Source organism: Neomonachus schauinslandi, chromosome 8 (genome assembly GCF_002201575.2).
Source record: "Neomonachus schauinslandi chromosome 8, ASM220157v2, whole genome shotgun sequence".
NCBI classification, from domain to species: domain Eukaryota; kingdom Metazoa; phylum Chordata; class Mammalia; order Carnivora; family Phocidae; genus Neomonachus; species Neomonachus schauinslandi.
In genome coordinates, this window is record NC_058410.1 from 89,877,704 (window position 1) to 89,894,306 (window position 16,603).

At 31.9% G+C, this 16,603-nt stretch overlaps 1 protein-coding gene across 1 annotated transcript in view; it reads left to right on the plus strand.

The window, feature by feature from the left end:
* The window catches only part of EYS (eyes shut homolog), a 160,187-nt gene that overhangs the window by 128,738 nt on the left and 14,846 nt on the right, over positions 1-16,603 (plus strand). The window contains 2 exon segments of the mRNA XM_021692127.1: positions 4,050-4,215; positions 13,650-13,792. Coding sequence (XP_021547802.1) covers positions 4,050-4,215; positions 13,650-13,792 — 309 coding nt within the window.

Genomic DNA, 16,603 nt, shown 5'->3' on the forward strand with positions numbered 1-16,603 from the left:
AAATAAATAAATAAATAAATAAATAAATAAATAAATAAATAAATAAATGAATAAATAAATAAATGAATAAATAAATAAATCTTTAAAAAATATGAAGATACTTACTGGAATTGAGAGAAGAGTGGAAGACATCAGTGAGACCGTTGACACAGATAAGGAATAACAGCAGAGACAAGGGGCTCAAAACCAAAATCAGAAACACACTTGACGGAATAAATGGAAGGCGGGAAGAAGCAAGCAGAGGAATTAAATAATGACCTAGAAGACAGAGTAATGGGAAGTAATCAAGCTGAACAAAAGAGAGAAAAAAATTATGCAAAACAATAGACTTAAGGAACTCAGTGATTCCATCGAACATAATAATATATATATAATATATATCTATAACTATATAATTATATATAATTTAGCCAAGAATGAAATCTGACATTCACAATGACATGAATGGAGCTAGACTGTATAATTCTAAGTGAAATATGTCAGTAGGACAAAGACAAATACCATATGATTTCACTCATATGTGGGATTTAAGAAACAAAACAAATGAGAAAAGGGAAAAAAGAGAGAATGAAAAATCAAGAAACAGACTGTTAATTATAGAGAACAAACTGTTAGTTACCAGAGGGGGAGGGGGAGGGGATGAGTTAAATAGGTGATGGGGATTAAAAATTGCACTTGTGATGAACACTGGGTGATGTATGGAATTGTTGAATCACTCTATTGTACACCTGAAAGTAATATAACACTGTATGTAAACTAACTGAAATAAAAATAAATACTTAAAAAAACCTCAAAACGTAAAAAGCCAAAAAAAGGTGGGGGAGAATATCACTTGCTAAGTAAACACTTTAAATACATATGGATAATGGAGCATCTGGGTGATTCCGTCGTTAAGTGTCAGACTCTTGATTTCAGCTCAGGTCAAGATCTCAGGATCATGGAGATTGAGCCCTGCCGTGGGCTCCGTGCTCAGCATGAGTCTGTTTGAGATTCTCTCTCTCCCTCTCCCTCTGCCCCTCCCATGTGCACTCTCTCTCCTTCTCTAAAAATAAATAAATAAAATCTTTAAATACATACTATTTATTTTGTAGATAATATATTATTATATATTTACACATATATATTTATATTATATTTATAAATAAATAATTCTGTTTATTATATAATTATATAAATATGTAATTATTTATAAAATAAATTCATATTATTTATATTACATTATCTATGTATTTATATAATATATATATATTCATATATTCTATATAAATTTAATTTTTCTTCACTCCAAAATAGTAAAATAGACCTAGGCAAAACATGTCTACATATTCTTACACAGTTTATAAAAATTGATAAGTGCTTAAAATAAATATAAATATAGAATAATCAGGGAATATAGATCTTGTAGTCCTAAGTATAAGGCATGATTTAGGGATATAGTTTCTTTGAAAGAGAGAAGTTTAAGATACTTAATACAGCAAGAGAAGCAGGATATCTAAAAGAAATCATTATCTAGCCTAAGAAATGTGGCTGTTAGAATAATAAATCAACATCTAGAGTTGTTTTTAAAGTTTCTTCATACTATCAATCAAGATCAGTCTCCCTTTATAAAAAAAAGAAAAACCTTAAGGAAAGCATCATCAAATACATTTGGCATATGAGATGTTAAATCAGTTGGTTAGGATTATAAAATTTTTATGAATATGTATTTTGTGTCAATCAAATAAAAGTCATTAAACTTTGGTACTGCAAAATTTGCTCCTTTCTGATATAACATATACTGACATGTGATGCCAAAAAAAAAAAAAATGATTGCTTTCCTTTTTATGAGCCATTCTCTTGATTTTCTTGCTTCTTTTTGCTGCCATTGTGAAACTACTTCATCATTGTCTTAATTTCACTCTTTGTTTACCAAAATTATGCTCTCACAGACTTACTGAAGTTCAAAGTCAGTTCAAGTTTAGGTTTCTAATATGTGCCAGTCAATTAGTTCACTGTCAACAACAAGATAGATGTTCACATCCAAATGCATGTTTGTATATCCCCGTCCCCTGGCACCCCACTCAATTCCAAAAGAAATAGTATAAATGCTGAATTGTTTGCCATTTTCAATTTTTATATATAAACTTGGCAGTCAAGTACAGGATAAATTGACACTGCTATTTTCTGTATATATTTTATTAGCAATTTATAAATATATACTATTTACTGCAATAAATGTAATATTAATTTTCTTACAGAAATATGAGCTATATATTTTGTAGGATAAGGGCAAATTTAATACAGTTGATAGGTATTCAAATTTGAAACAATCCTCAGAAAATGAGTTTAGTCTCATCTCTAGATTGAGGAAACTTTTGATAAGAGTGTTAAGTAAGTGGGGCGCTTGGGTGGCTCAGTCGTTAAGCGTCTGCCTTCAGCTCAGGTCGCGGTCCCAGGGTCCTGGGATCAAGCCCCACATCAGGCTCCCTGCTCGCGGGAAGCCTGCTTCTCCCTCTCCCACTCCCCCTACTTGTGTGCCCTCTCTTGCTGTGCCCTCTCTCACTGTGCCTCTCTCTCCGTCAAATAAATAAATAAAATCTTAAAAAAAAAAAAAAAGAGTGTTAGGTAAGTTATGCTGTGGTGGTTAACCCCCACAAACACACAGGTGCATACACAAATATTTCAGAGGCCTGAAACAACAGAAGATAATTTCTATCATCACATGCCAGCTCAGCTCTGTCCCTCATTCTCATTCATTTCAGGAATAATACTTTGAATGTATAATCTACTGAGGACAACTAACTATTGTGGTTTGCAGAGGACGGAGTGCCTTCATTGGACACAGGAATTTCAATACAAACAAGGTCAAGTCCCAGGCTAACAGTTGAGTTGGTCACACTAAATCCACTCTACCACAACAGTTTAACCCATTTTATATAAAAAGAGCCATATTTCTATTTCATGGATGAAGGTTGAAACTGCCACAGATTTCCACAGGATTGCTGCCACAGATTTCCAGACTGCCACAGATTTTCTAACAAACATTTGTTACCTAATACATGAATTCAATGAGGAGTATTAAAACTAAGGATTATTTTCTGCCCTCCTGCAAAAAAAAAAAACTAAGGATTATTTTTAAAGCATTAATTCCAAGTGTTAATTTGGGGGGATTAAAAAATAAAATAGTTAAGTGAGCGTTTCCATGTGAATGTTTTTAATCCTCATGGAACCAAATAAAATTGATGGAGAAAAATTATTACTACCATGTTATCTGAGGTCACTGTAGAACCTTAGGTAACTTAATGGCAGAGAAGACCATTCATACTACTGGAAATTAACTTTAATGTAAAAGAGAGGCCATTTTAAAGTAACTGAGTTTTACAGACACCAATTTGGTCAAATTATGCTGAATCATCAAGTCTTTCTATTTAAGTTTATAAGAATTAAGAAAATAGTGTTTTAATAGGTAGTATTTTATTAGTCACCATGTCCACACGAATTCAGAATGACTACTTTTCCTTAATTAATTAATCAATTACTTAATTTTTCAGATTATTTCTCATCTTTAATGTTGATTCCAGCTAGTTATATGGCCATTTATTAATATAGAGGCTTCCACTTTATTTATTTATTTATTTATTTTTAAAGATTTTATTTATTATTTGACAGAGACCACCCTGGATGGTCATGGTGTCTGTCCCACCCTCAGGCTGTGTGCTTAACAGGACAAAAACCCAGGCTAATACACACTAGGAAACATACCTTGTCATATATATATATATATATCCCAGAAAACAGAGCATAAGGGACTGTTGTAGATTGATGAATGAGTCAATCTAGCCAAAAGAATATCACATAAGCATTTTGAACATGAAAATGATGAAAGATAGTACAGAAAAAGAAGTTAAAAGAATAAAAGAAATAAACAAAAGTAGCATAAAGGGTATGTCTTATAAACTTTAATTGGTACTTTTAGAAATCAGCTGTATATTTATATATATTTATAAGCAAAATACTTATAAACATATTTCAATAAGATATATATCATTTTGCATTGCTTCCTTTTCTAGTATGTATGTACTTTAGAGTGCACAAGATACTCGTGTTGGATTGTGAAGAATGTTTGCTTAATTCATCTGTACCCCTGCTACTGTGGAACCATCAGCCATGATATTTGCCAAGCTAAAGTCCAACCTCCTCCTCAATTTAAATATGTGTGGCAACTGGGATTTAAAGGTAATCCAATTAATTTCTTTAAAATATGCCTGAATTACTTCAAAATCTATTAGGTAAGTATGTTTTCCAATTATACTAAATATTTTATATCTCAAAACACAAAATAAAGTAAAAAATGTATTTAATACTGTGTTCTCTGATTTGTTCCTTTAATAAATGTATGCTTAACACCCACTACCTCCCAGGAATTCTGCTTGGTGCAAGATATATAATAATGAAGAAAGCTAGAGCTATTCCCTACTCTTATAGATCTGTTTTTTGGAGAGGAATTATTGGGCACATACAATGATAAGTGTATAATTGTAAATTGAAATAAAATGCTCCTACAGAAAGAAATAGCCTCTCATGAAAGCTTATAATGAAAGGAAAAAAAATGAAAAAAATATGGACAATTGGAAGTGTAAGTTGGGAGGTCAGGTAAGGTTTCCTTTATAAAATGACCCTTGAACAAAGGTACAAAGAATAAAGCCAGGGTAGAGAAGTTGGAGAAGAGTGCATTTTAGTTTGAGGGAATTATATTTTTAAAAACACTATGTTTCAAAGGATACAAAGTTTCAGTTATGCAAGATAAAGCAGTTTTGAAATCTACTGTACAACATAGGGCCTATGATTAATGGTACCATATTGTATATTTAAAATTTTGCTAAGAAGGTAGATATTATATTAAATGTTCTTATCACAAAAGAAAAAAACCAAAATAACAAAAAAACAAAGTGGGTGGGAAGAAAGTTCTAGAGGTGATAGATAAATTTATGACATTGATTTTGATTATGGTTCACATATGTATATGTAACTCCAAACACATCAAGTTGTATACATTAAATATCTACAACGTTTTATATGTCAATCATACCCCCAATAAAGTGGGTTAAAAAAACTTCCACTGAATTAGAAGAGATGAATCCTTTGAAGACCTGGCTGGATCTCTGAGAGCGAGAATAGAAATAAGATTTGGGGAGAGGGCCATGCCAGAACTAAAATGCTGGGTTAAATATTTAAATTTTTATTCTAAAAGGAATAGGAAATCACTGTTGAGTTTGACACATTTAAAAAGCGATCAAGTGGAGAATGGAAAACTGATAGAATTAGTTGAATATTAGTCATCTTGTGAGGGGATGGAAGCTTGAAGTACATGGAATTTCTTGTTTATGAAGTGAATACAGACAGCAAGTGACAGAGGTGTCAATGGGAATTCTAGGTTTTTGGCTTTAACACTTGAAATAATTCCAACACATTTTATTAAATATGTTTTAATTATTTTATACAATGGCAGTTCTTATTTCAAAATCTATTTTGATGAACATAATTTTCTGTTCTATGATTACACTTTGTATACTATTTGACTTAGCTCATGCAAATTGATCGACATTCTTAACACTGTATGGTACTTCAGGTAAATCTTTTAAAGACTATTTCTTCTGTCAATGATATTTTGGCATTATAGTTTATCAACAATCAGCAAATGAGTATATTTGATATGTCTGTTCTCAACTAATGGCTTATTTTATTCAACTGACAACGGCTGCACTTACAGCACTACTATTATATTAAAACGGTGTTGAAGTAAACTAACAATTAGCTTTTTAGACAGTAGACATGATAATTTATTTCATTATGCTCTAAAATGATATTCTGAAGAGTTAACAACCCCTAATGACAGAAATAGTTATCGGTTCATTAAACAAATCACACTCAACACCAAAAGTGGTAGAAGAGAGCAATGACCTGTTGACTATTTTATGTTAGTGCTAAAAGGAACTCAGGAGATTGTATTATGAATACTTACTATTTTAAAAATGACACAAAACAAGCAAACAAGAACAACAACTGAGGTTAGAGAAGTTACCTGATATATCTGGTCTCAGGACTATTTAGGGATTGTGTTAATTTAGTGGTTTTAAACCTTAGCCACATATTCTAATCACCTGAGGAACTTTTAAAACCTACTACTGCTGGACTTGCATTAGAGAACAGTGAAAGTGGTACAGTAGTAAGGTGGACATAGAGACCTTGAAAGGCTGCCCAAATGCTTTACATCCACGGTATGAGAAACATAATTTACTGTTCCCAGCCCAGTCAGTTCATGGACTTCAGGGCCTGCATCATTGTTATACTCGATTTTCCTTTGTCTCAAAGTAGAAATAATGCATGTATACATTCACTAAATTATAAACATTAAATTCTCTGAGAACCAAAAATAGCTACAGGGAACATATTCACAAAAATAAAATAGCAAATATATTTTTAGGAAAAATAGGAGGCGTCATAGGAAATCAAACAGCTTGTTAATAAATCATCTCTGAGTAAACATAGTTTCTTTTTTTTTTTTTTTAAAGATTTTATTTATTTATTTGACAGAGAGAGACATAGTGAGAGCAGGAACACAAGCAGGGGGAGTGGGAGAGGGAGAAGCAGGCTTCCCGCAGAGCAGGGAGCCCGATGTGGGACTCGATCCCAGGACCCTGGGATCATGACCTGAGCCGAAGGCAGCCGCTTAACGACTGAGCCACCCAGGCGCCCGAGTAAACATAGTTTTATGAATGATAAAGTAAGTTTATTTTAAAGTAAAACAAATAGATTTTTTAGGACATGGGATAATATGAAGTCAAAACTGTTCATGCATAAATCAGCTTTGAGCAGTTAACATCCAGGTAATGTAAGTGTATTTAGACATTATCCTTTCATGAAACTAAGTTCAGAACTTAATGAACATAAGGTGATGATTACAAAAATAAGAATTATGTGACCTCCACCTCTGAGAATCTAAATGACTTGGGCTGTCCAAGCTAAAGAAGGCAGTGTGATGAAGCTAAATAGTCAATAAATAGTTAAGTAGGGCTACCCAAATTCCTTTTTACTGCCAGTAGAAAGATTCAATAAAACAATTCTCCCAGGAAAGTTTTCAAAACAAAAAAAGAAGTTAGGTTAAATTTTGAAAGTATGTAAATAGAATTACGTCTTTTATGTAATTATTTTTTTTTCCGGTTGATGCTGTTAAGATCTCATTTCCTTTTTTTCTCTTAAAATATAATTGAAGAGGAACATTAAAATCAAGCTGGTAAATTTGCATGGGGTGCATTAATTTTGCCAGTAGTAAAATTATTTTTAATTAAGAGATTTTTCTACCAACTAAATGAAGTGTCTTACACGCCCAATCAATTCTTGCCAATATGATTGCTCTACAAAGAAGGGATGATAATTAATTAGAAGAAGCCCCTTCAAGGACAATTGGTCTACAGTGCACAACTTGAGAAAGAGCTGACATGCACCGTTTCTTTTCAATGTCATCATCTATGTTCATTATATGTATTATTAGGTTTGAGAAAAGGAGATACTGACAGAGTGGATAATGAGTTGTGAAGTGAAATAAGATAATATGAATCATAGTTAAGAAAAGATGAAATCATAGCAAAAATAAAGACATAAGTTCTCTGAATTCCTTTCTTTTTTTTAAAGCTTGTGATCATTACAACTTCGTTAAGTGAATTTGAAACACACATTTACAACATTTAATATGTGTTAGTGAAGTTTTTTTTTCTAAATGAAAGAGTTCTGTGCTTCTGAATTGATATTGCAAACCAATATGTACTTTAAATTCTTTTTTTTCTTTATGAAGTAGTAGATTTTATTTGTGGTAAAAGATATTGTAAGATATTAATTATAATCTATTCATTTAAATGACTTATAATTTTATAATGATTAATTGGAGATTGGAAATTCCTGTATCTCCAAAGCAATCTTGATCAAGAGTACTTTTTCTTATTATACTGCTCCTCTTTCAAGTCTTTTGTTAAATACCTGCTGTTATTTCTATATCCATTTAAGATTTTCAGGCCTTGGTGTGCCGGGGTGGCTCATCTGCCTTTGGCTCAGGTCGTGATCTCAGGGTCCTGGAATCGAGCCCCACATTGGGCTCCTTACTTAGTGGGAAGTCTACTTCTCCCTCTCGCTCTCCCTTTGTGCTCTCTCTCTCAAATAAATAAATAAAATCTTAAAAGAAAAAAAAAAGATTTTCAGGCCTTACTTCAAGATTTAAAAAACAAATCTGAGTTTTAAAAACCAAATGTATTTTAGTACGTTTCACTTACATTACCTATAAAAAATGTTTACAGTAACAGGATTATGTTAATTATTAAATAAAAATAAGTGGCTTTCGGGGCGCCTGGGTGGCTCAGTTGGTTAAGCGACTGCCTTCGGCTCAGGTGATGATCCTTGAGTCCCGGGATCGAGTCCCACATCGGGCTCCCTGCTCAGCAGGGGGTCTGCTTCTCCCTCTGCCCTCTTCCCTCTCGTGCTCTCTGTCTCTCATTCTCTCTCTCAAATAAATAAATAAAATCTTTAAAAATAAATAAATAAATAAAAATAAGTGGCTTTCATATACAGAGAAGAGCCAATTAAAGGATTTAATGGAAAAAAAAAAAAAGCAGTGAAAATATTAAAATACCCAGGACTAAAATTAACAAAAATGTTACATGAGTTCTACATTGAGAAAACTTTAAATAATGCTATAGTATCGTTACAAACACACAAATCTGGAAAAAAAAAAAAATTCTACAGATATACCATGCTATTGGAATGGAGACCTAATGTATTAAAGATTTCAGATCTCCATATTCTTTTATATATTTCAGTAAAATAACACCAATGCTTTTATATTTGTTTTATTTATTAAAGTCCACTTGGAAAACTAAATAAATAAAGCCAGCTAGACTCTGTAAAAGTGCATTATGTGGGTCGTGGGGCAGAGATTTAGTTCTGCCAAATAATAAAGCATATTATATAGCTTCAATAATGAAGAGCATGGTACTGTTGCACTGATAGTCAAAACTGTGCAAATACAACATCCAAAAATAAAATCAAGTCATACAGAAAATTTAACATCTAATAGAATTTCCATCTCAGTCATTAGGGTAAATAGGAATTGCTCAGTAATTGAGCTTGAATAACTGGATTGTCATCTGGAAAAAAAAAAAAAGTCTGATTTGTATCTTAACAGAATACTCTGAGTTAAATTCATATCAATAAGTTTTAAAAATAAAAATTTAAATGATAAATATATCAGAAAAATTTTGGAGAATTACTTTATAAATTTGGATGCGGAAGACCTTTTTCAGCTACCAACCAAAATTTAGTTGCCAGAAAGAAAAGACTAGACATTCGACTACATGACAAGAAAAAGTGTCTGTGGACGACATCATGGAAGCAGTCAAACAGCAAAACAAACAAAAACTGTTCAGAAGGCATAAAAAGTATTCCTAAATATACGAGAAAGTGTTCAGCTTTACTCATAATGAGAACGAAGCAGATTTTAAAAACATCATAAATATATAATCTTTCTCTCATAAATATGGCAAAAATTTGAGAGATTTTATACATTGCTCATGAAATGTAAAATCATTATAAAATCTGAGCAGGCCATTTCACAATATCCATCAATATTATAAATGTGTATACTGTTTGACTTAGCTTTCCCATCACACATCACATGGACAACTTCCATCCACATGCTAAGTAATATATGTACAAGATTATAATTGGCATCATTGGTTATTTGAGCAAAAGAATGAACACAAATGTAAAAATGATTATGCAATACTCCTTGTACTGATATGGCAATCCATGAGATATATAATACAGCAAAAAGAAAGGAAGGCATGCAGTAATGTGGAATTGTGTATGTAACAAGCCACCTTTTGATTTTTTATACTCAACTTGTGGTTATCTCCCTGGAAGGCTTTTTCTATGTTCTTTGCTCCAGTGTTCTAAAATTCCACTATGTTGGGATTTATGTTTTAGATCATAAATTTTTAAAATTGAGTTAATAATTGCCATATAACATTATGTTAGTTTCAAATGTATAACATAAGGATTCTATATTTGTATGTATTGCAAAACAGTCACCATAATAATTCTAGTTAATATCCATACCACACATGGTTACATTTCTTTTCTTGTGATAAGAACTTTCAAGATTTACTCTCTTAGCAACTTTCAAATATACAATACAGTATTGTTAGCTATAGTCACCATGCTGTACATTGATCCCATCCCAGGACTTATTTATTTTATAACTGGAAGTTTGTACTTTTTGATCACCGTTATGTGTTTCTCCTATCCGCCACTCCCACTTCTGGCAACCACAAATCTGTTCTCTGTGTCTATGCGTTTCTGTTTTTTCTTCCCTTTTACATTCTACATATAAGTGAAATATACTGTATTTATCTTTCTCTGTCTGACTTATTTCACTTAGCATAATGCCCTTAAGTTCCATCTATGTTGTTGCAAACGACAAGATTTTCTTCTTTTTTTAGGACCAAATAATATTTCTGTGTGTGTGTGTGTGTGTGTGTGTGCACATGTGCATGTGCTATTCACCCACCGATGGACAATTAGATTGTTCATGCCTTAGCTATTGTAAGTAATTTTGCAGTGAACATGGGGATGCATATATCTTTTTGAATTAGTATTTTTGTTAACATGAGATAAATACTAAGAAGTGGAGTTGTGGGACCATATAAGAGTTCTATTTTTAATTTTTTGAGGAACCTCCATACTGATTTCCATAGTGGCTGCACCAATTTACATTCCCATGACTGTATTCTTGTTCATGTGTAAGCACTTGATAAACCCTTTTATATGGAAGCATGTGCCTTTCAATTTTGGGGTAATCTCTGTATTATTTCACTAATAATCCGTCTTTTCTGTTCCTATTTCTGTGCCTCTAAGTCCAAAAATTTGATATTGCCTCTCCTAAATTGATCTCATTTTCTCATAATTCTTATGTTTTCCATTTGTTTTTATTTTGCCCTATTTTCTACTCTATTCCCCCAATTAAATATATGAAAACTAGTGTTGAATTTTTTATTATTTTTTTTACTTTTCTAGACATTTTTACTCTTGTCTAAATTGTACATTTCCATGACATTCTGTTCTTTTATATAGATAAAACAAATTTTCTTGTAACTCTAAGATTATTACAGTTTTGATTAGTTTTAAATTTTTTTCTTCCATTCAGTGTCTCTGTTTCTCTAAGTATTTTTAATGATGGTTTATTTTTTCTTATTTGGAATCTTTCTGTCAAATGTTGGATAATCATATTTAATGGTGATGACCTAACAATACTTATTGGAAGCTTACCATGTGAACATGGGTTTTGATAAATGGCAGCTCTATTGGAGGATTGCAAGTTGACAGCTGGCCATTCAATGGCAGAATTCCAATGAGCTTGGTATCCTTGAGGCAGGAGACTCTAAGATCCTCTTTCTCCTGAGAATACACCTTGAAAATTATTTGTTTGTGGGCCAGCAGGGAGATGAGTGGTGGGTCAGAATAATTACCTGGATTTGTGATTTGAAAGAAAAGCTATGTCAACTACTTTCCCTGTTGCCAGAACCCAGTACTACATTCTCAGACACGTTTAAGTCCTGAGTATCTTAAGATATCTGCCAAGTACATGAATTTGTTTTTTTATAAGTATGTCCTCTAATTACACTTTTGTCTTTTGATTATTGCCATTCTGATAATTTTGTCACTACATTTCCACCATCTTTTCAGCTTCTTGAAATTTATTGAAAATATTTGCTCAGAAAATATTTGCTCACTGTTGCCTCCTTCTCATTCTCTTTGTGAGTTAACACTTTTGTTTTATTTTATCATTACCTCCTTTTTGAGGCTTTGGGAGGAAGAAGGGATGATATCTCAGTTAGGTCCAAATATTTAATCAGATACAACATTATAGAGAACTCAGTGCCTATAAATTGGACAACTTAGATGAAATGGACAAATTCATAGAAAAATACTAGTTGACAAACTGATTCAATAATATAGATAAAATCAGAATAGTCCTATAAGCTCTAAAATAATTAAATAGTTTTAAAATATATTTCCACAAAGAAAACCACTGGAAATATATTGTCTTTATCAAAGTTCTCCCAAATATTCAATAAAGAGTTCACCGAATTCTATTTAAACTCCTTCAGAAAATAGAAAGGAGCATTTATCAATTGATAATATAGGCTAGGTTAGCCATGTTTGAGTTATTTTATCTCAGCACATTGAAGATATGATTCTTATTGGCATCATTAAATTTACTGATATTTTCTTCTCTTGTGGCTGATCTGCTGATAATCTCACCCACTGATTATTTTATTACTAAACTAGTAATAATTTTTATAATCTTAAAATTACTAGCAGTTAAATTACACTGGTAAGGTTGAAAGGTCTGGAACATTCCTCAAGGCTTCCTAGCTTCTTCCTTTTTTTTCTAGAGTTACATATAAGATATCTAAATAGATTTGCACACAGCAGGAAGATTTCAGCTTGTGAACCATCTCTACTTTACAATTGAGTTGTGAGTTGTGTTATTGTAAGAAAATATTTTCTGGGAAGTCGTGCCTCACAAACACTAGATTTTAGGTTTGTTAACCATAAGCAATTCTAAAACAGGACTATTTGCTAGGATTCTGTGGATGAATATTATCTACCTAACAAATTTTATTGGTCACTTTACTAGGAGGTTTAGTTATGTTTAAAAGAAACTGTGTCCAGTCTCCTATGTTGTTTCACTACCTGAGAATTACACCATTAATAAAAATCACAGGTTCTAGGTTCAGCATTAGTTCCTTTCTTTCCACAATTCTGGGATATCTTTCTTTGTTTGTTTGTTTACATTTCATTTCCAAAACTCTCATTCCCTAATTCCCTGTTTACCAATTATATTAACCGTTTTCTATAGATACTTCAACATATTTATCATAGATATTTTATAATCTTTATATAGTTCTAAGTCTGGGTCATGTTTTTACTCTTTCCTCTTGAATATAGGTCACATTCTTTTGCTTTCTTGCAATGCCATTTTTTATTGTATTACAGATATTATGTCTAACAGAGTGCAAAATAGCTAAATTATATATGTATATGTATGCATATCTATATCTATACTGACACCTTCCCACCCCCATATAAATACACTCCCTTCTTTTTTATCAGAGGGCTAGGATGGGGTACTAATGATTTTTCTATTATAAAGATTTTAAGGATGTTTTCCAAATAACTTTTGAAATAATTGCTTTTGCAGCTATAGTATATAAAGAATAAAAGTGCTTTTAATACAAAATTTATTATATTTGTATCTATTAAATCATCTTTATAATCATTAATTGGAAATTTATTTGACATTTAATCATTTAAAAAATACACTGGCCTGGAATATGTGTCTTGTTTTGATGCTCTATTTCTCAGTTCATTTATAAAATGCGAAAGTTGGGCCTTATCTACTTTGTCTTTATCAGATTTGGTATTCTATACATATAGAAGCTTATTTTGTGATAGACATTGTCAAATTGATATTACCAAGTAATTTGACTACTGTCTTTGATAATTTCATGTAAATTTAAGTTTGTGAAAGATTATTTAATTTTCAGTCTCTTTGAAAGGATCTGAAGATGGAAATTGTGAAGTGGCTATTATTGATGCCTACTTCTTTCTCTCTGCAAACTATACTGAAGAGGCAGTCTATGTGAACACATCTGAAGACCTTGATTATGTACGTTGGTTCCTATGTGAAGGAACAATAGAGGTAAGGTACATTTATGTAGTAGTTCCTGATTTGTCTCTATAACTCATAATTTTCTGATTTGAAAAAAAAAGCTAAAATTGTTGAAGTTGCACATTCAGTTTCAATATGTGTGTGTAGCTGATATATAACCTCAGAAACAAATTCTCAACAATCTACTTGGAAATCTTTCATTTTTTTATGCTTTATATTTATAAAAAGACAGGTAATAAAAAATTATTTCATTTTATCTCTAGTCTTTTTGTGTTCTATTCATGTTACAGTTTGTTGACCAAGTAAAGCCTCTTGAACACAGTTGTGATTATGTCACCCTTCTGTTTAAAGATCATAAAGCATTCCCATTGCCTTTTGGAATATACATACATTTCTAGGAGATATCTAATCTCTGGACAATTTTACCACATTACAATTATGGGGCCTAAGGCAAGAATACAAAGAGTGGCCCTCATTTTCCCCATCTCATGTCTATCTTATACAAATTAGGTAATATTATCAAACAAATAACAATAAGAAAAATTTTAGAATCTTAATTTTAAACAAATAAGGAACTTCTTATCAAAGAGATTGAGGAATTTTCCAAAAAGTTTAGAGAATTAACAGAATATTTGTAAACTCTCTTGTCTGGACAAACCTTAATTTGGCTATTTTATAGAAACAAAAACCATATTCTAACTTTATGTTTGGTATATATTTCATATAAAATTTTCAGTAAAACCTTTTCATTATGAATAAATCCATTAACACTGAGCTAACATTAAAAAAAATAATACAAGTCACTATTTACTTCAAAAAGAACCAGCTGGAGGGATGTTTGGGTGGCTCAGTCAGTTAAGCATCTACTTTTGGCTCAGGTCATGACCCCAGGGTCCTGGGATCAAGTCCCGCATCAGGCTCCTTGCTCAGCGGGGAGCGTGCTTCTCCCTTTGCTGTCTGCCTGCTCTGCCTACAGCTCCCCCTGCTTGTGCCCTCTTTCTCTCTCTCTCTCTCTCTCTCTGACAAATAAATAAATAAAATTTTTGGGAAAAAAAAAAAAAGAACCAGCTGGAGAGCATTACAAAAACAGGCAAATAGACTTCAAATTTCTCAGAACTTTTAATTTCACTTAAGCCCTCAACTAGATACATATTTTTAAAATTCACAAACATTGGGATTAAGCTTAGTATAATTTTACATGTATGTATTTAGCCATTCAAAGATGCATGACTATGCACATAGATGATTAAAGATTTTATCTTTAAGATATATTTAATTTTATCAGCATATAAAAGAGCATTACACATTATGTTAAATTTACTAATTAAGTAAATGCATACCTTCTCTTAGGAAACAAGCAAGCAAATCATAGTTATCTTGTATACATCTTTCAATTTCTCTGTATTCTTTTAAAATAATTACCAACTTTAAATAAAGTAACTAATATTTGTTTTTTTAGACTCAAGAAAAAACACAAAGATAGCAATCCAATAACTGTTAGTTATGTTATTTTTTCATTATCACACATCTTATATCACTTTGACAACTTTTATGTTAGGCAAAATAAACATAAATATAGACATATAAACATAAATGTACATCACTTAATATTTGCATGTCCTAGTTTTCATTCTGTAAGGAAAAGGGATAATTTAAAATTATATTTAGAGAATAATATTTGTATATATTTCTTACTCAAAAGTTGTGCAGGTATCCAATAATAATTTGTTAATTCAATTTATGTCAGTATAAAGTCTTGATGTTAACCAAAGATTTGGAAATCGCAATTTACACCATCATGTTAAGTCCTTTTGATTTATAGTATCATCAGTAAAACATTCCGATACATAAATGTAGTAGAATCAATAAGAATTCACAAGATTAAAAACCTTTTAAATGATATCCATTATTAAAATGTCAAATATTTCAATTTGATATTTTTGTAATAAACAATCTAAGGAAACAATGATAGAATAGTTCTTTATTTTATTTTTTTAATTTTATTTTATTATGTTACGTTAGTGACCATACATTACATCGTTTTTTTAAAATTTTTTATTGTTATGTTAATCCCCATACATTACATCATTAGTTTTAGATGTAGTGTTCCATGATTCATTGTTTGTTTATAACATGCAGTGCTGCATGCAATATGTGCCCTCCTTAATACCCATCACTGGGCCAACCCATCCCCTCACCCCCCTCCCCTCTAAAACCCTCAGTTTGTTTCTCCCAGTCCATAGTCTCTCATGGTTCATCTCCCACTCCGATTTCCCCCCCTTCATTTTTCACTTCCTACTCTCTTCTTTTTTTTTTTTTAAACATATATTGTATTATTTGTTTTAGAGGTACAGGTATGTGATTCATCAATCTTACATAATTCACAGTGCTCACCATAGCACATACCCTCCCCAACGTCCATCACCCATCCAACCCATTCATCCCACCACCCACCACTCCAGCAACCCTCAGTTTGATTCCTGAGATTAAGACTCTCTTATGGTTTGTCTCCCTCTCTGGTTTCATCTTGTTTCCTTTTTTCCTCCCTTGCCCTATGATCCTCTGTCTTGTTTCTCAAATTCCTCATATCAGTGTAATCATATGATACTTGTCTTTCTCTGATTGACTTATTTCACTTAGCATAATACCCTCTAGTTCCATCCACACTGTTGCAAGTGGCAAGATTCGGGATTTTTGATGGCTGCATAATATTCCAGTGTGTGTGTGTGTGTGTGTGTGTGTGTGTGTGTGTGTGTGTGTGTATACACAGATGAATGGACATCTTGGCTCTTTCCATAGTTCGGCTATTGTGGACATTGCTGCTATCAACATTGGAGTGCA